The 19,226-nt window shown below is 42.5% G+C and overlaps 1 protein-coding gene across 2 annotated transcripts in view; it reads left to right on the forward strand.

Annotated features, from left to right (window-relative positions):
- Positions 1-15,379, forward strand: part of TPCN2 (two pore segment channel 2) — a 40,255-nt gene extending 24,876 nt beyond the window's left edge. For both annotated transcript variants that reach the window (XM_063117369.1, XM_063117370.1), the window contains 14 exons: positions 70-151; positions 274-360; positions 2,453-2,572; positions 3,294-3,353; positions 3,447-3,575; positions 5,136-5,185; positions 5,966-6,065; positions 6,186-6,257; positions 7,650-7,723; positions 10,254-10,344; positions 10,486-10,568; positions 10,710-10,791; positions 11,858-11,943; positions 13,604-15,379. In XM_063117369.1, coding sequence (XP_062973439.1) covers positions 70-151; positions 274-360; positions 2,453-2,572; positions 3,294-3,353; positions 3,447-3,575; positions 5,136-5,185; positions 5,966-6,065; positions 6,186-6,257; positions 7,650-7,723; positions 10,254-10,344; positions 10,486-10,568; positions 10,710-10,791; positions 11,858-11,943; positions 13,604-13,682 — 1,195 coding nt within the window. In that variant the 3' untranslated portion in view covers positions 13,683-15,379. The remainder of the gene's footprint in view (positions 1-69; positions 152-273; positions 361-2,452; positions 2,573-3,293; positions 3,354-3,446; positions 3,576-5,135; positions 5,186-5,965; positions 6,066-6,185; positions 6,258-7,649; positions 7,724-10,253; positions 10,345-10,485; positions 10,569-10,709; positions 10,792-11,857; positions 11,944-13,603) is intronic.
- Positions 15,380-19,226: the final 3,847 nt, after the last annotated feature.

The following is a 19,226-nucleotide window of genomic DNA, read 5'->3' on the forward strand; positions in this document are numbered from 1 at the left end:
GGGTGGGGTGGAGATCTGGGACAGAAGGCAAATGATTCCTACTCATATATTTTCCTTTTGTTTGCATAGCCTGTGTGTCCAACCTGAGGCCTTAGCTCAAGTTCTCCAGAAAGTAAAAATGGATTCTTATTGCAAAGAAGCGGTCATTGGGGTAGGAATCCCATTTTTATCTAAGTAGACGTGGCCTTTTGTTTGTATTGAAGAATACGATACACGAGGTGCTAAAGTATGTATTGAAATCGGTATGTTAACTTATTTCTGTTGCATCCGTAGAAGCTTGAGTCATCTCCTCCAGGAGGGTTGTCAGCTGCTCAGTTTCAGATACTCTTTGATGAACTCGACAAACACAAAGTTAAAGAGGTATGCTTGGCTATTGTTTATGTCATCTTTATAAATTTGTGACTGATAGATGAGAGAGACTGTTCATACACTACTTTACTCCGAGTACAATCTGTGTGCTAGCCATGGGAATGAGCTTGAACCTTGTGTACAATGTCCTGGCCCTTGCCTGGTATAAAATGTAAAATTTGAATTCCTTCCAAATCAGAGATGGACCATAGCGTTTGGGTGATCCTATGTAAAGATAGATAAACACAAACAGCTTGATTAAAATGATACATTTTGCACTGTACCTGATTCTTTTTCCCGACGCAGTGCTTGAATAGACTCTTTGACTGGGTTCACACAATCACAGAGGGAAAATAAGCCACAGCAAGGGGAGTTCACTGTTTAGGGCTTGTAAATCACCCCAGCTACCCACCTTTGCTGGATTAAGACATCCCAACAACTGGTGACTAATTATGCTTATTTTAGGCAACTCGCAACCAGCATGCATAGGGAGGGAAAATAAGCCATGGTGGTTGCGAGCTGCCTAATTAGCCACCTAGTAAGCAAGCCATCTAATAAGCCACCATAACTCATTTTCCCTTCCTGATCATGTGAACCTGACCAGTTCCATTGTTTTTGCTTTTTCCCAAGCAAAAACAAGGGAATTCTGAGCCTTACAATAAAATAGAGGATCCTGATTTTGTTCCTCCCCCGCCCCCCCCCGCCCCGGTTGCATAGTAAGATTCTTGGAAATCAACCATGTCACATACAAATATCCAAAACTTCTAGCTGTGTTGATTTTTAACTGAGAATTATTGAAGCAGGATAATTATCAAAGAATTGCTGCATAAAGTCAATGGGAATTTTATTCATTCATTTATTTATTTATTTATTTATTTATTTATTTATTTATTTATTTATACATACAATCTGCATACTGTTCCATATCTGAAACAGATTCCGAAGTGGTGAACATAAAAATTAAAACAGTAAAAGATACAAAAATTAAAACACCATTATTATACTAAAAACCACAACATGCCAATTGTTTTTCAGTTTTGGGCCATTCCTGTGTTTCCTTTGTGTTAAGCTCCTTTGCTTTTTGTTTCTCTTCCTTTTTGTTTAAGGGGCAAGAGCACATTTAGCAAATTTGTCATATTGGTTTAGATTGTTTAAGGTACCAGAGAATCAAAGAATTGCTGGTGCTGGGGATGCAATATAGCTGTGAATCCCTGTTTACCGATTAGGGTCTGACAACTCCAAATAAGGTGCAACTAATAATTAATAATAATCAATTCATAACAAATAACTCTTAATAATTAATAACAACAACAATAATGAAAATTAAAAATAAGATATCTGACAAAGATGCCATAGGGCAGCCTTTCCCAATGTGATGCCCTCTAGATGTGTTGGATTACAACTCCCATAATTGCCAGCCATGCAGCCAAACACATCTGGAGGACACTCCTTTGGGGAAGGCTACCATAGGGGATATGAAAATGGTTCAGAATACTTCTGTATATCATTAGTTCTAGGTCCTGAAACAATGGGCTCCATTACACCTACTTTCCCCCCCTGGTTTGCCTCCGCGATTTCTAGTTCCGTTTCATTAGCTCATCAAGCTAATGACCCCTTTTACGTGGGTTTGTGGTATCATGCTGCACCGTGAAACCTCCCTTTCGCATGTTTGCTCTTCCACTCTACCTCGCCCCTTCTTCTTCCACCTCCAGTTCATTGGTTGTAGCATTGTGATGGGTGTGGGCTCCTTCCCTCCTCACTCTGGCTTTGTTGTTTGGGCTCCGTTTCTGTTCATTGGTTGGGCTCCGTTTCTGTGGGCAATGAGGGTGGGATTGGAGCATGGAAACCCACTGGGTGTCTTCAGACTCTCAGCCCAATGTACCTCACAGTATTGTTGTTGTGTGGATAAAATGGAGAAGAGGATGAGGATTATGTATGCCCCCTTGGGTTCCTTGGAGGAAAAAAGGCAGGATATAAATGCAACAATAAATAAATAAATCTGAGTGCCACGCTGAAAAACTGCAGACCAGAGTGTGATAAAACGCTGGTGTGATGGAGCCCAGTAGGTCATGTTGTCAAGGCTTACTATATGTTTCCTTTCCAGCATCCTCCCAGTCCAGATTATCAGTCACCTTTTCTACAGAGGCTTCAGTTTGTCTTTGGTCATCACTACTTTGGGTATTTAGGGAATGCCATAGCTCTAGCAAACGTTTTCTCTGTATGTGTAAGTATACAGTGTTTTTAATACCTTTCTGAGTAGGGATTTTATATTAAAATCAGTTTTTGATATTGTAATTGCTCCTGCCATGAAAACAGCTGAAGGACAGAGCATAAGAGGCCTACTGGATTTGATCAAGGTTCCAGCACCTCTATTCCACTAGTCTAGTCGCCAGTCAGCTACTTTTAGGAACTTGAGGAGCACAGCATGAAACAAAGTCTCCAAGGCAATAAGCCAATATACACCAGTTGCTGGGGAACATAAGCAGGAGGGTGCTGTTGCTTCCATGTCCTGCTTGTGGGTTTTCATGTGGGCAAGTGGTTGGCCACTGTGTGAACAGAATGCTGGACTAGATGGACCTTTGGTCTGATCCAGCATGGCTTTACTTAAGTTCTTATGCTATGTTTGCCTTGACAGTTGTAGAGTAACGGGACAAAATGACACATTTTTGTTTCATTAGGTAAGCTGTTGTCTATGCAGAGACAATATTTGATTGTAGTCAAATAAAAGACAAGAGATTGTCCAAATTTGACCAGTCACTTTACTGGCATGCAAACCTTACAATCCAGTAAGGGTAGATATTTCTTATGGTCTGCTATTTATTTATTTATTTTACTTATTTAATGTGCTAGGTGTGAGTTCAAAGCAACTTTGATTTGGACCCTTTTTATAATGCTGTAGTTTAAATGTTTGGTGCCTATTAACTAGTGGCCATTTCCCCCCTCAGGTGGTCATGGTAATGGATGCTGATAAACCACCAGCTCGGCGGGATGACTTCTTCTTAGGGGTAAGATCCATCACATGCTCTATGGCATTTCCTGTATTGTATTCTTCTTTAAAACTCAATTCTTAATTATACTTTTAATTCTAAATTTTCAAGGTTATAAATTGTTTCTTCATATTCTACTACCTCCTGGAAATGTTGCTGAAAATATTAGCATTGGGAATAAAAAGATATTTATCATATCCGAGCAACATATTTGATGGACTTCTCACTGTAGTTCTGATGGTGAGTATCTTCAATATATATAAAACGCTTAGATATGTTTCCGTAAAGGCTGAAGCTGATGCAGGTTGCTAAGCAACAGTAACAACATGTAACTGTATCAGCTGATACAGGTTGCTAAGCAACAGTAACAACGTGTAGCGTCAGCTGATACAGGTTGCTAAGCCCCTCGCTCGACTCCTCTGGGCTTTCCAAGTTAATCCTACCCCCCTTTCTGCTTCTTCACTCCCCCCCCCCGAAGGGGGCAGCTCCATGGTCCGGAGCATGAGCAAGGCACAGCCAGGACCCTTGGTGGCCGGGTGGGCCGCTCACCTGCTGCAAGCCCAGGCCCCGGCCTAATCTCATGCGAGCCAAGGCTGACAGGAACCCCGGGGAAAGGGTGACACCTGCTCCCCCTCCCCCCGACCTCCCTGCTCCCCAGGTCTGCCAGACGGTGGCCCCCGCGATGATATTTAATTAATAAACTTTAAGATATGCTACAACGGCATATGTTATGCCGGGTACATCTAGTTGCATAATAATTTCCTTTTGTTAATAAAGTTGGCCATTGACTCTTACACTAGACCTTGCTTCTGGTGTTGCACTGTCAAATGGAAAATAACTTCTTGGGCAGTATCCAGCATTGATCACCTGCAAGTGACCAGCTCCGCCAAGTCCATTGCACAAGTGGCATCCACTGCTTGCACAGTGGAGATTTAGCACTTCTGGGGGCATCCCAAGCTCAGCGGAAATGTTCATTTCTGGAATGGGGAGGCTTAGCAGTGCTCACTTCAGGGATCTCCACCGACCTGCCCCTTTCCAGAAATGAGTGTTTCCGCTCATTTTGGGATGCCCCCAGAAATGCTTAATCTCAATTGTGTAAGCAGTGGATGCCACTAGCCTAAGGGAATCAGTGGGGCTGCCTGCTTGCAGAACAGAAGCAGTGGTGGGGCCTTGCTTACGGACAGGTAGCTTTGGATGCTGCCCCTTGTTTATAACATGAGGATAGTCTAAAAGTCCTAATGTTCTGTTTATATTAACTCCATGGGTGGATACTAGTTTCTGGTTGACTTGTTAAAGGTAGTAACTCTTCACCACCATCTCCTTGCAATATATCATGTTAATATATTGATAGGACATTTCATTTCTAATACGTACGTTCCATCCAGCACTGTGCAAGTGGACAATTTGTTCCTTCCTCTCCTCACCCCTGTGCCACCCCAAATTTGTTCCAGAGGTTCCCCACACTCTGAAGCAGATTTGGGGTGTGTGTGTGAGGGGGTTGCAGAGGGGAGGGGGAATCTACAACACTAGCAATATCTGTTCTGCTGGTAGACAGACACAGTTGGATGCAACCCACAATGTTTTATTTTTTATTTATGTATATAATTTATTACCCACTTTTCATTCTAAAATAATCCAAAGCGAGGCCCAGCCAATAAAACACAATAAAACCATGTAACATCAACCAAAAAACAAAGAGGGGAGAACAGTAGACATTCTATTATTTAAACACTTAATTCATTAATAATGATGGTAGTTCCTACTGTGTTGTCTCTTTCCTTCTTCTACTTCTCCTCAAAGGTTTTGGAGGTGTCAACATTTGCTGTGTATGGATTTCCTCATCCAGGCTGGTATGTCTTCTTCGCAAGGAGTTGTTGCTATCCAGGAATAGATACTTGTGATGGTGCTTCTACCAACATTCACCTGCTTCTTGCCAGAATCATGGGGTTGGGGGAACTAGGCAAGGAGCCCATGAGTAAGAGCTGCCTCTAGTCTTGCTTTAAATTAGCTGCATTTTCTGCTTGCTCTGCCTTCTGTTCATTTATGAGTGTTTTTTAATTGCTTGACATTGTGGGAAGAGGCACAATGGTGCAGAATCCATATTTTACAGGGATCTGAGAGCTCTCTACCTGTAGAATGGAAAATCCTTTCAGTGCAAAGAACAGGTCTTCAGATTCAAACTTAATAAAGGACCCTTTTAAAAAGGAGTGAGTCAAGAGGGTTGTAGACATGGGACGGATTGCAAACAGGTGTGATTCCACCCCCAGTCAGATGTTTTTCCTCCATATGTTTTGGACTTCAACTCCCATCAGCGACAGCCCTCATGGCCAATGCCCAGGAATGCTGGCAGTTATATCCAAAATATTTGGAGGGCATGAGGTCAGGGAAGGCTGTACTAAATCTTGAAACAGTCACAGAAATGTGACCCGATGATGAGAGACTGATCGTTCAGTTCTCAGTTTATAACTGTCAAGAGCTAAGTATAACATATATTGCATAAGATCATATGGTCTTGGGTTCCTTTTCCTAGTTATGGCATGTGCATCTTGCATGATTCAGAAAAGCAGACAAACTATATTTTTGGTTCCTTCTCCCAATTTTTGCTGCAATAGTCATTTGTCTTTTCCTAGGACTCCTGAAATGTTGGGGTTGCTATCTCTGTGGGACATGGTCCGTCTGGCAAACATGTTGATTGTGTTCAGATTTTTGAGGATCATCCCCAACATAAAGGTACTTCTGCCTTGCCGTACAGACTTTCATCTGGATGTGGTTATATTCCCCCTCCCTTTCCCTTAAGCATATGGAAGAATATGAAAAAACACTTACGCTTCTTTATCTCATTTTTTTCAGTTCATGTCTTTAGTTGCCAGTACACTGCTGGATCTGGTGAAAAATATAAGAACTTTTGCCGGGATCTTGGTGGTAAGTGAAAACCCAGAATGATGCATGTCTCTTTATATGTTCTATCTTTTATGAAATAGTTTTATCAAAGGATATTGGCAGTATACAAATCCAAGAAGGTGTTCACTTTTAAGGGCTCCTCGTACCCTTTTGAAGAGAAAAGTCCTGGAGAGGAGGCTTCCTTCAGCCCTGCCAAGAACTTAAAATATCTTAGAGTGATGTGTGTGTGTGTGTGTGTGTGTGTGTGTGTGTGTGTGTGTGTGTGTGAGAGAGAGAGAGAGAGAGAGAGAGAGAGAATATGGTGACGTCGCAGATTATACTATAAAGTGGGGGGGGGGGGACACACAAAAACGTCCCTTCCCTGTACTAAACTCACCAGTTGCAGAATCTCCTGCAGTCAATGGCATAGGGAGACTGCATCAGAGGGAGAAAGGTTGTTGGGGAGCACGAGTGGGAGGGTGCTGCTGCTGCACTCATCTTCTGCTTGTCGGCTTTCTATAGGCTATTGTGCACAAGCCCTTTCTCACTCCAATGGGGAAGGACATGAGTGAAATAGCAATTCTACTGGCTTCAAACATGTTCCGCTTCATACTGTCGTAACCCTTCCTGAGGGTCAGTTTTTCATATGAAACAGGGCATCTGTGTGAATTATATTCCTGCATTAGAAACCTCTTATAGAGGACATTAAATCTTGTTCTGGCCTGGAGTCCCAGTCAATTTGTCTTTCCCATTTGAGAATTTTGATGAAACACACACACAAATTTTTGTTCAACTTTTATAATTCTAAGGTCTAGTTGTAGAATCGTTTGTTATTTTAAGAGATTTAAACAAAATTATATCAGGCAGAAAGAATTTCGAGTTCTAAAGGGTGAAGCACCACCTGTTGGCCGACTTAGGTATTGTGAAGTGAATAAATCTAGTGTGGTGAAAAATCATCTTCAAAGTAGTTTGGCAGATAATTCATGGAACTTTTCTATAACAGGAACTGGTAATTTTCCCAGGCCAATGAGATGCTTGTCTTCTCTGAAGCCAGGCCAATAATGACAGATGAACAGAGGTTTTTTTGGTCTGGGTTTATGACTTTTCTAACTAAAAGATCTCTTGAGTAGCGTTTGTACATGCTGTACGTTGGGAATATTGTACGTAAAGTGTCTTCGTTAGATTTGCTTTGGCCCACAGTCTAGTTCTTGTAGGTGCATGACATGAATGGATAACATCTGGAAGTGTTCCTATGATTTTGTGGCTTTGCTGCCTTCACTGCTTCTGCAAACTGATTAAAATACCAAAGTTAGCCAATATTTGGGTGTTCTGGAAAACATAGCTTTTATATGATGAATACTGGCTTTGCCAATGACCTTGTGGTGCTCTTAATTGGCTGTAGAATGTAATGGGTGCCATCTTGTTCTTCCCCAGGTGGCTTTCTATGCATTTGCCATAGTCGGCATGGAGTTGTTTAGGGGCACCATTTCACCCACGGGCAATACCAGGTAAGGCTGCTGTTAAATACAACTGGGCCATTCTCACTTGAATTTGGGATCATAGAATCATAGAATCATAGAATAGCAGAGTTGGAAGGGGCCTACAAGGCCATCGAGTCCAACCCCCTGCTCAATGCAGGAATCCACCCTAAAGCATCCCTGACAGATGCCATCCCTGACAGATGGCAGCCTTCCCCAACCAGGTGCCTCCAGATGGTCAGGAATGCTGGGAATTGTAGTCCAAAACACCTGGAGGCATCATGTTGGGGAAGGTTGGACTAAGGGGAAGAAACTGTGATGGTCCTGTGTTCTGTACAGCCTCTAGCATAGAAGTATTAAAGAGGAAGAATGTTAAAGACATTTTAATGCCTCTTGATCTGACACCAGCCTGTCACTGTCTTCTGTGTGTCCGCCCTACTCTCTCCTGCTCTTCTTCACACTCCACGAGGACATGAGCAGCCTCCCTCCTCCTCCTCCTCTTCATTTCTCAGCACCTTTCAGTACATTCCCTGCCTCTGCCCTCTACCTGTGCATCTCCGCCCCTTACAGTCTGGTTCATTGGAGGGGTGAAGTGGTGGGTGGTCATGGCAGCAGCTTGTGCACCAAAACACCAGTTGGTGATGCGAATATTGGAGGAGACAGAGGTAGCTTGTGTGCTCAGTGACTGCTGGTGCGAGGGCTGTGAGCATTGCTTAGTTCCAAGCGTAGGCAAGCTTCAGAGGTTAAGGATCCATCCTCTGTGTGGTGCTGCACTTCAGAGAGGGCCTTTGGAGTTTCACATGCCACAGTTGAGCATCCCCCTTTCTCCTGAGCTGGAGAGGCAAGGTAAACCCTGACTTCGTCTTGGGCTTGCTTCCAAAATTCAGCATGGCATCTGGAGCCGGGTTGCGGCGAGCACTATTTTTAGCTGGCTAGCAGTGCAAGCCCAAATGTGTGGACTCTCCTGCCCTTCCAACCTTTCTTTAAAAGTTTCCCAATAAGGAAACTTCAGAGCCAACTTGGGCAGCTTCCTCAGTTGGTGAAGCATTCTTACAGTTAGCAATGCTAGGGATGAAGAGTGCCTGGAAGCGAAGCCATCCGATCCCAAAATTTGTGGAAGTTGGTGCTGGTCACACCATGGTGGTTTTCCAGTGGGGCAGCCATGTTAGTCTGCTACAGCAAAAACAGCCGAGTCTTGTGGCTTCTTGAAGACAAGCAAATGTATTCTGGCATAAGCTTTTGTGGGCACTGTCCACTTCAGCAGATGCATGAAATGTTAACCTCAGATTGGTATATACGTGTTTGGGGTGTGTGTGTGTGTGTGTGTGTGCAGGCAGATTGTGCTATCAGAAAGAATTGAAATGCAAAAAGTACAGACAGTTATAATTGCCTTCAGCAGTTTCATGGTATCTGTCTTCGAAATTCCTTTATACATGAATGGCCACCATGATGAAGATGCACTTAGTATAGGCCAAGACATTCTTTTTTTTTTGATGATGTCTTCTTCAGGGCTAAGCCTTGGCAGAGAAACATGCTTTGCAGCTGAGTCCTAAATAGTCTCTTGCTCAAAATTTAAGTCCTCTCTAACTTATAGCAACATCAACTTCATTGTAATTTAAACTTGCTTCCTGACACAACCTTGCAACAACCAGATGTTCTCTCTTACTATGAGCTCCATCACATCAGCTTTTTATCACACTGTCATCCTGCCTTGCTTACCGTTTTGCCCCGTGAGCCTCACATGATGTCATCCCTGCCCTGCAGTCATCTTGCCTCTTCCCCTCCATTTTCCGTGTTTTTCCAGGGCAGGGAAGGTGTGGTATTTTTTCTCCATACCTTTCCGTCCTCATGTATTGTTGTCCTTGCACTGTGTCACAGAATGTCCCTTCTTGGATGTGTGTGTGTTGAAGGACGATCTTACTGGTGAAAGAGGAGGGCGGGGGCAGTTCTCTTCCAGTCCAGTGCGCCAAGTCAGTCGAATGGGTTTTTGCTGCTCCATCCCCACTCTTATTGCTCTATCATCTCCCCATTTCAACTTCCCTCTTTGTTTTTGCCCACTGTATGAGGTGCCCAGCCAATGAAATGCTAAATCGCTAGACTTTAGACGACAAAACCATTAACCACAAGAACCAATAAACTGGAGGGAGAAGGAGAAGGGACAGGGTGTGGCAGTGATACCAGGAAGGGTGAGCTGGCACTGGTGAAAAGGTAAACAAAGCAAAATAGCGCAACAATGCACACACGTGAAAGTGACCAGTGCTTGACGTGCTATTGAAACGGAGGTGGAAATGCAGATGCATACCAAGAAAAAAAAGTAGGTGTGATGGAGCACTATATCTTTTTAACTTTGAAACTTCTTGTAGCTTTACTCTCCCTTCGGAGCATATGGCAGGGAAGATTTCTTGATCCCCCAAATTCAGAGCCACCTGTGAGTTTCCTCTTCATTTTAAGGGGCTTCAAACAGTTCCTCTGCCAAAAGCACCCAGTCCCCTTGCTACATCTGATCTGTGCGATGCAGCGTTGTATGCAATGTGGAAATAATCCATCATTCTCTTCACAGTCTTGTCAACACGAGCGCTGGCAATGCCACTTTCCAGTGCGGCACATATGAGCAGCTGGCATATTGGCCAAACAACTTTGATGACTTTGCTGTGAGTGTGTTTCTTCTGGGTTTTCGTAGTTGCATCGATTAAAAGTTCATTTGTTTAACGGCTCTGAGTTTCCTCTGCATTTTCTCAAAACCTCAAATTAATATAGTATCCACTTCAGCTATTTTTTCTTGCTTATGTCAGGCAGCACTGGTGACCCTGTGGGACGTGATGGTTGTGAACAACTGGCAGGTTTTCTTGGATGCATATTCCAGATATTCAACTCCGTAAGTAGTGGGCTGAAGCTGTGCATTGGGCAGGCATTCAGTCATTTGCTTCGAGCCATGATCACAAACACATTAATTTGTCATAATGGTCACTACTTCATTTCTCCCCCCACCCCCCCAACTTTTTTTTTCTTTTTTCAGATGGTCAAAATTGTACTTCGTCACCTGGTGGCTGATTTCCTCCGTCATTTGGGTCAACCTGTTCATTGCCTTACTTCTGGAGGTAATGTTTAGCTTGCCATTCAGAGCAAAAGAGTTTGCATCTTGTTCAGTTTGAAGTGGTCGAAGATGAGGCTGCAGAACACGCATGGCGGCTGCAGGTGCAGCCACAGCATATTTGCATCCTGCACAAATAAAATGGATCAAACCAGCATCTCGTGGGGTGGTGGTGGGGGGGGAGGGAGTTTGAATCTCTTTTAGCCTGAGGATCAATTTCCATTTTGGAAAAGCTCTCAGGGACTGCATTCCTGTGGTGGGCGGGCCCAAAAATGCCAACATCTTTTAGCTTAAAGCTCTTACCACCAGTAAATAAGTGTTAGGAGAGGCAAGGGAGGGGTAAGGGTATGAGGCCAGGGGAAGAGTTTCTGGCCCAAGAAACCTCACCAGGCCAGATTGGGACTTCAGCTGGGCCAGATGTGAGCCCTCTGCCTGAGGTTCAATACCTGTGATCTAAAACCACTGGTGGCTGCCATTGTAAAAACCCTGCACTAGCACATAACAGCCATTTCAGGCAACTCTGCGGATGAGGTACTGGGTGCAGAGTCTCAAGCTGGGCTTTTCTGGCACATTACGGTCGCCACTGAAGATTCCTTAAAGGGCCAGAGTATAAGGAGGAAGCACTGGTATTTCTAATTATGATTCTGACACTTCTTCCTCGGCCGCGGGCTATCGGCCATGCAGTGTTAGATTGGCAGTGCTAACACTGGCTAGATTGGCAGTACCTCAACAAAGTGATATTTATATGATTCTCAGAAGTCGTGCGTGTGACTACTGATGACCTTGCCTGGGCCACCTTATATTGTGGGACGTGGAGCTGTTTCTTCCAGCTGGCTCATTAGCACACAAAGCAGAGAAGGATAGTCTTGGAGGTTGTAGCAGCAGTTTCGATTATACCCAGGAGAATGAATTTCCACCCTTTCTGGTGTGCTGCACTTATGGGACTTGCTGCTGGGACTTCCATGAACAGCCTTACTTGCTGGTTTTGTGTTTTTATTTTTGTATGGGCAAATGAATTCAGCAGAGAGACCCCCTGAATTGGCTGTCCTGCCCCTCTTTCTCTTGAATTGCAGAATTTTATTCATAAATGGGATCGTCGGTGCCATCGACCATCTCTCTCGGAAGTTGAATACCAGATGACAATGGAACTCATGTTCAGGTGAGCTCTGGATATGTGGCAGCAAGAGCAAGTGTTTTTTTTTGGTAGGGGGAGGCATAATCTTTCTTAATTGGGAAAAGAAACTTACTGAGGTCTAGTTGAATGGCTATTGACACTAGAATCACCACTGCGTGTAAAACTTGCTCTCCAATTTATCTTGGCATGTCTTTTAATTTTATTGAGGGTTGTGCCAATTATTTGGATAACTTAATGTTGTTGTTGTTGTTGTTGTTATATTTATTTGTATCCCGCCTTTTGCCCAATACTGTGCCTCAAGGCGGCCTTACAAAATTTTAAACATATACATTTTAAAACCTGTGAATAGATATATACAAAAGTTTTAAAAAGATTCCAATATTAAAACATTAAAACATTTAAAATACATGACAATTTTAAAAGACCTTAGCACAGACGGAGGCCCAGATTAATCACCAAAGCCCTGCAGGAACAAAAAAGTTTTTGCCTGTCTCTGAAAGCACATCAAGGAGGGAGCCAGTCTAGCTTCCCTGGGAAGAGAGGTCCGGAGCAGTGGAGCAGCCGCTGAGAAGGCCCTCTCCCGTGTTTCTCTGATCTATTGCTAGATTTATTTGTTTAACCCCACCCCCGAGCCTTATTTGATTATCATTTGGGGGGGAATTTCCTGCAGTAAACAACTTCATTCTTGTGGGGATGGAGTATTAGAAATGTTAATACAAATTTTCTTTGTATGTATTTTCTAAAAAGAAGAGCAAAATCGATTACTTACTTTTGCTTTATTAAAATATCCAGGAAGGACTTTTGAGTGGTATTTATTTTTGGTGTTGTTGACTAATTCCAAGAAAACAGTGCCAATTTTTTCTTTGTCAGCTTAAATGTAATTGGGTCCTGCTTTGTCCCAATGTTTATCTTCTCTCCTTTCATTTTATATATGTGCTTTTATATGTATTGTGATGCTCTGCTTTGTCTTTTGAGAGTTTTGTGACTGCATAATAAACTTTGACTAGAATTGTCCATAGGGTTGAAATTTTTGTGTTGCAGGGACAAATGGTATTACGTTATGCCTCCGCTGATTCTATTGTGCCCTACTGTTATCCTTCTGCAAATGGCACCCACTACTTGTGGAACGGAGATGTAGCACTTCTGGGGGCAACCGAAACAAGTAAAAATGGGGCAGGTCAATGGAGCTCACATAAGGGAGCAATAGAAATGAGCATTTTCACTTTTGGGGGGCAGTTCTCTAGGAAGCTTTACATGTCTGTTGTGTAAGCGGTGGGTCCCGCTTGTGTAACAGATCTGGTGGGGGTGTAAGTGTTCCATTAGATACTGTCCATTGTTTCCTTAACTGCTAAAAGTTCACACCATCCCAGGAAAAACACAGACCCAGTACCATAGTATAGAGTAACTTATCCTATCTTCCTCGATTTAAATAGAGTGAGTAGAAGGTCCTTTTTAAAAGTAGCATCATTTTATACCCCTCTGCAAGGATATATGGGATATCCACAAAATATTTTGTGGATCAACTATACTTTGGAGGCCAACTAACAAAGTGTGTCACACTATAGAAGTTATTAATATTGGCGTGACTACAGAAGTTGTCTCAGGAGTAAATAAAGGTGTGTGCAAAATCTCTATTGAGAATCTACGCTACTGGTTTCTAATAGCTTTTGTTTTGTCTTTGCAGGGATGTTTTGGAAGAACCTTCAGAAGAAGAGCTGATTGCAAAACTTCACCAGCATCCACATATGCATCTATGTAGATAACACATAGGTGGAAACAGAAATACATCCTAGCCATACCTGCATTCAGGTTTTATAGCCTCAAGAAAGATACTGGAAATATTTCCCAAAACAATCCTATATCTTTGATTTTACTTTTGAATTTTGCTTGTAATACAAGGTATTTAAAGACTGCAATGTGTTCATTTAATTTTTTAAAAAACAAAATCCTAATTTGACTTCATTTTAAGTTTACTTTTATGGGACTATGGAGCTATTACTTTAAAAATCTATCAGATAATGTGGCAGAACAATTAACTATTTTTTGTAAGAAAGGGAAATGTACCAGTGATATATTGCACTTTACAATGGAAACTCTGGGAGACGTATAACCACTATGGTGACTTGTTGCTAGCATTAAAAGCAAAACAAAAATACAAACCCCGTAAATAACAGAACTTCCTTTTCTGGTATTTGTTGCTGTCTGCTGTGCCAAGGACAATGCCTTAATATTAGGAAAATGTTCTGGTAAATGCCTGACTTTTACAATAAGGATAGATATAATGCTAAATTTGGGTACTGAAATAACAGGCTGCTACCCTGGTAGTTCTATCAAAACATAGGTTCCAAAGTGGCAAGTCTATGTTAGAATGAAGAATAATCCAGTGCCATTAATAACATTGGTCAGAATCTTCATAGCGTGTGCGATCATGCAGTATTCATGTCTGTGAGCGAAACTACATGTCACTTCAAAAGCATGGCCAGAGCTATGTCTCTCCCTGACCCCGATTTACTCTACAGTAAGTCCAGAAAATCCAGATCATGACCCAAGTGGGGGAGAGGGAGTGGGGAGGGCATGGGGGGCCCGTGAACACTTAGCCTCCCCTCCAGCTGGGTTCCTGATCCAAATCAGCCCCCACCTTAACATTACCAAAAGATTATCCATTAAAAAAGGACCACTTATTGGCAATATCTGTTTTACTTTAAAGTAAAAATAAAAGTGAAAGAACTTTAAAGGAACATGTAGTTTGTCCCTGCCACTGATCTGGTTTACACGTAATGACACGCCAGCATGGGTTAATTTCCCCAAAGGGTTTGTTATGTTGCCGGCCGCCATTTTAAAAATGGAAACCATGGTGGGATCATGCCGTGGTTTGTCTTTACATGCGGACCCAGTCAGGGTAGGTTGCTGGTGTAGTTAATAAACCACCCAGAACCCATGGCCTGTTTCAGGATTGTGGTTGGTTGGTTAATCACCCCAACAACCCACTCTGGGCCCACACCCCAAAGTAGTTCTGTGTCCCTGTTCTAATGGATAAGAATTGGCCACAAGGTTTGTTTGTTTTAGCTTAGTGTGCTCTAGTTACCTTGAACTATATGATTCTGTGCTTGAATGTTTCACTCCCTTTAAGTACAAATAAAAAGAGCTTTTTTCTATACTCTTAACACCCATTGGACCTCCAACAATATTCCTATGATGTCATTATGTGTGTGTGAGCGTTTGTGCAATGGTGCCATTTGGCCAGTACAGAGTGCCCAGTTTACCAATGCAATATAAATTCCATTTTCTCATGCTCTGGGACTTTTTATATAGAGAAACCACTAAAATAGTATATATTTTATGAATTTTTATGCATTAAATCAAATGCGTTCCATAAATGTACTGTAAGATTATCAGTACAGGTCATATATGATGACAACAAGCATTTGTATGTAATGACTGTTAATGCAGTAAAATATTTTTTGAGACAGCTGGAGTCCTCTCATTTGTTTGTCTACTTGTTCCAAAGTAAGAATGTCTGAAATATTGAGCACTTCTGTGGTTTTCTAAACATTTTGAATTCCTGCTGTAGACCAGTTTCATATGAAGGGTTACAATCCTACAGCTCAGGTGAAAGTTGCCACCATGTTGCTTGAATTCTTGCTTCATATGAGCTGGATTACGCATCTGAACAGCTGATACTAACATTCATTCATTCTATTTGTATCCTACCCTTTCTCCAAGGCTGAGGTGGGGGGAACCTGCGGCTCTCTAGATGTTGTTGGACTACAACTCCCAGCATCCATAACAATTGGCCATGCTGGTTGGAGATGATGGAAGTTGGTGTCCAATAACATCTGGAGGGCCTGCTCCACAAAACTTAGAGTGGCATGGATGATCCACCCCCTTTTATCCCCAAAACAACCCCATGAGAGAGAGAAACTGGTACAAGGTCACCCAATGGGTTGTATGTCTGGGTGAGGATTCAAACACATGTTCCTCTAGTCTGACAGTCTAACCGCTACACCACACTTGCTCTTGGTGTGAATTGGTCCTGGCAATAGTAGCCAGTGCATTTAAAAAAATCAAATCCACTTAACATCTATTTTTGCATTACCTAGAACAAATCAGTGCCTGGTTACTTTATTAAGGAGGAGGAATAGACGAATCCTACAATAAATGGTTGTTCCATGTCTTGGAGAGGTTCTTGTAAAAGTTAGATTAGTAGGTTAGTAAAATGAAAATGTAAATTTTGGTACTAACCATGTTTACTTGGAACTAGGCCTCCTTTATTTTAATGGGTGTTCTAAATAAGTTTGCTTAGGCTTGTGACCTAAGAAAACAATTTGGATCCTGGACCATATTTTTGTATTCAGTCTGTAATCTGCACATGGATGTGATAGATTACGATGGCACCCATGTATGTAAAAGTGAAGGGATTGGGACCAAATACACTTCTGTAGAACCAAAAATATATTACATGTGTAGTTCATTATGGTCTCAAGTAATTTTCATGAAGTTGAGACTTTTTTCCTCCAAAAGCAGAAACACTTTTACACTTCAAGTAGAAGATTATCTCTAGACAACATAGGCAGGTAATTTGAATAACTTCATACCTAACTATAATAAGGGATTATCAGAATCCTGAAAGTTAATGTATTTTAAAAATCAAGTTTCTAACCTTTATGCATCCAAAGATGTAGGGATTGCTACAAACATGGATGGATGGCTTTAAAAAGGGATTAGGCAAATCCGTAAAGGATAAAGCTATCAATGGCTACTAGACAGGATGGCTATATATTATCTCCAGTATCAGAGGCATACATATGACTCTGTATGCTAGTTGCTGAGGAACATGAGCGAAAGGGTGCTATTGCGTTCATGTCCTGCTTGGGAGTTTTCTGTGGATGGCTAGCTGGCCACAGTGGGGACAGAATGCAGACATGAGACCCATGCAGTGGGAGTATAGGTCATGTTTATACTACCTGTTGGGTAAGAGCAGTGATTACCAAATGATCCCTGTGGCACATCAGTCCAGGAGTTCCTGTAGCCCAGGTGTTTTCTTTATTGAAATAGCTCAGGGAGCAGAATCCTACAGGGCGCTTATGCCCCTGCAGATTCCCTCCTGCAAGTAGTGTATTTTGTATTTTATAGTATGGTTTTATACTGTTGTTTTATACTTTGAATGTTTTTAATTTTTGTGAACCGCCCAGAGAGCTCCGGCTATTGGGCGGTATAGAAATGTAATAAATAAATAAATAAATAAATAAATAATAGTGGATCTCACCAATTCCATTGCACAAGGGAGATTTAGTGCATCCTAAACGAAGCCCCCATGTGAATGGAAATGCTCATTTCTGGAAGGAAACGGGTCAGTGGAACTCCCTTATGCGAGCTCTGCCGACCTGCCTCCTTCCAAAAATTAGCATTTCCGCTTGTTTCAGGTTGCCCGGGAAGCGCTAAATCATCCCTGTGCAAACAGTGGGCCTGCCTATGCAACTCAATTGGCGGGAGTGTAAGCACCCTGTGGATTCTGCCCAGAATTTTTAAAAGCTGACACTTCAAATTACTGGGATGAAGCAGAAGATTGGTGGAGGGGCGGTCAGTGGTGGGCAGAGGCCTGTTACTAAGATCTTAACTTCGCAGAGGCCTTTTTTTTGTTCATGCTTCCTATAGTTTACTGACTGCAGCATGTAAGGCAATCTCCCCCAACTTGGCACCCTCTGGATGTGTTTGGACTACAATTCCCATAACCCTCAACTAGCATGCTGGCTGGGGATGATGGGAACTGTAGTCCAAACACATCTGGAGGGTGCTGGATTAGTCTAGGCTGCCTGCTGGTCTGCTGGTGAAAATGTTGGGTAGTGAGCGTCAGGGATTATGTGAGGGGAGTCTGACCAAATTGGTGAGAAGAGGAAAGCCGCCAACCCCAAGATAAGGAAGGAAATTTCCCAAGGTGCACTGAAAAAAATGTTCAGCCCAGCACTTTTTGATTGGCAGCTCTCTTTGCCAGAGGCACTGTATTCTGTTTTCTTCGAAAAGTACTTTTAAGCACAGTATGAGAACTGTTGGCAGTTATCTCACAAAAACAAACAAAAAAACCCATCCCAGTTTTTTTTAAAAGAGGATCAACTAAAAAGGGAGAGCTATTTTTGTTTCCCAGGAGAAGGTTCTGTTGGATAAGCATTTATTTGGGAAACTGGATGATGGGAATTGTAGTCCAGCACATTTGGATGGTGCCAGGTTGTGGAAGGCTGCCAAGGGATGAGTGCCATGTGGTTAAAATTTCATTTCATTTGTTCTGATTATTATTTTTAAAGACAAGACCAAGTGTCTAGAAGAAATCTTGTTCTGCTGGGCAATCATTTGCACACAGGACCTCTCCTCATCTTGTGTCCAAATGGATCTTTCTTCTGTCTGTCTGGCAACCTTCATTTTTGCGGGGAGTCCCTTGTACAGAGTAGCAAGCATTACCTTGCCCATCCCTTGGTCACATCAGGCTTTCTGGTAATAATTACCATGCCCAGATAACATTGCAATGCTCTCTTAAGCAGGGCCCTCTTTGAAGGCTGCCCAGAAACTACAGCTGGTGAAAAATGCAGCCGCTCGGTGGCAAAATGGCTTGAGTGTTGGCCAACCTATCTTGGCCAGTTCTGAGAAAACGACACCAGCTGTCAGGTGTCTCTGGGCACAGCTCAAAGTGCGGGCCTTAATCTTCAAAGCCCTAAACAGCTGCTACAAGCTACCTGCAGCACAATCTCTCCCACACAAACTTAGCGGATCACTAAGGCCCGCTTCAAAAACACTGCTCAGAGTGCGGCCTCTTTTGAAGTAAGGTGGGTAGGAGATAACCGGCAGTACAACCTCTTTCGTTATGGTGCCTCATGCTCGACATCCTTCTGCAATCCATTTGCCAGGATCCATTCTTCGAGGCATTTTAAAAAAAGGCTGGAAACATTGTTCCTAGCTCTTAACGTAATTTATAGCACAATCCTATCCATGTCGACTCAGAAGTCATTCTCATTAAGTTCAATGGGACTTTATCCCAGGGAAACGTGTTGAGGACTACAGCCTTAAGGCAGTTGATGTATTTGTGTCTTTGCCATTGCTGGCCTGTTTTTAAGTGCTATTGTTTTAAATACCCTCATTTTATTGTGCCTATCTATATTGTTAGTTGCCATGAGAATCAGTATGATTTAAATCTTAAATGTGAAGAAGGAGGAATCTAATAACTTGAAGGATTCACAAACGACTGATAGAAAATGGCACGATTGCGATGAGAAGCTCCTCTCTTGTAGAATTGTAGATATACGTTATACTGGCCTTCT

The sequence above is a fragment of the Elgaria multicarinata genome, chromosome 2 (assembly GCF_023053635.1).
Source record: "Elgaria multicarinata webbii isolate HBS135686 ecotype San Diego chromosome 2, rElgMul1.1.pri, whole genome shotgun sequence".
Classification (NCBI taxonomy): domain Eukaryota; kingdom Metazoa; phylum Chordata; class Lepidosauria; order Squamata; family Anguidae; genus Elgaria; species Elgaria multicarinata.